Source organism: Gekko japonicus, unplaced genomic scaffold (genome assembly GCF_001447785.1).
Source record: "Gekko japonicus isolate JY-2015 unplaced genomic scaffold, Gekko_japonicus_V1.1 scaffold80275, whole genome shotgun sequence".
NCBI lineage: Eukaryota > Metazoa > Chordata > Lepidosauria > Squamata > Gekkonidae > Gekko > Gekko japonicus.
This window is the reverse complement of record NW_015188411.1, coordinates 1-550: the sequence shown is the minus strand read 5'-3', so window position 1 is coordinate 550 and position 550 is coordinate 1. Positions and strand designations below refer to the sequence as shown.

The window sequence follows — 550 nt, the reverse complement described above, 5'->3', positions numbered from 1 at the left end:
GCGCAGCGGGTTGGCGGCCAGGTGGAGGCGCGGGCGGCCCAGGGCGGCCAGGCCGTCGAGCTGCTCGGCCGCCAGCGCCTGCAGCGAGTTGTTGCGCACGTCCAGGTGGCGCAGGCCCGGCGGGAGGGCCGTCGCGGGGGGCAGCTCCCGCAGGCGGTTGCCGGCCAGCTCCAGGCGCACCAGGCTGAGGTTGGCCAGGGCGCCGGCCAGCAGCTCCCCGAGCCCCCGCGCGTCCCGCGCCTCCAGGCCCTGGTTCAGTCTCAGCGTGCGTAATTGCGCGCAGCCGGCGAAGGCGCCCGGCGCCACGGAGCGCAAGCGGTTGTGGCTCAGGTCCAGGGGGGCCAGGGCCGGCAGGCCGGCGAAGGCCGCCTCCTCCAGGGCCTCGATGGCGTCGTGGGTCAGCACCAGCAGCGTCAGGTCGGCCAGCGGCCGCGCCGCCCCGCCGCCTTCCCCCCCCTCCCGCCAGCCGCCGGCGAAGGCGGCGGCGCGCAGCACCGTCAAGTTGCCGCCCACGATGGAGAGGTTGCGGACGGCGGCGGGCAGCTCGGCG

General features: G+C 78.2%; 1 protein-coding gene across 1 annotated transcript; it reads right to left on the bottom strand.

Moving 5' to 3' along the window:
• Positions 1–7: 7 nt before the first annotated feature.
• LOC107124979 (trophoblast glycoprotein-like) lies at positions 8–546 on the bottom strand (the record flags this gene model as incomplete). The annotated part of the gene is made up of 1 exon (XM_015428457.1): positions 8–546. A coding segment is annotated over one exon (539 nt), but the record flags the coding sequence as incomplete, so codon positions are not given.
• Positions 547–550: the final 4 nt, after the last annotated feature.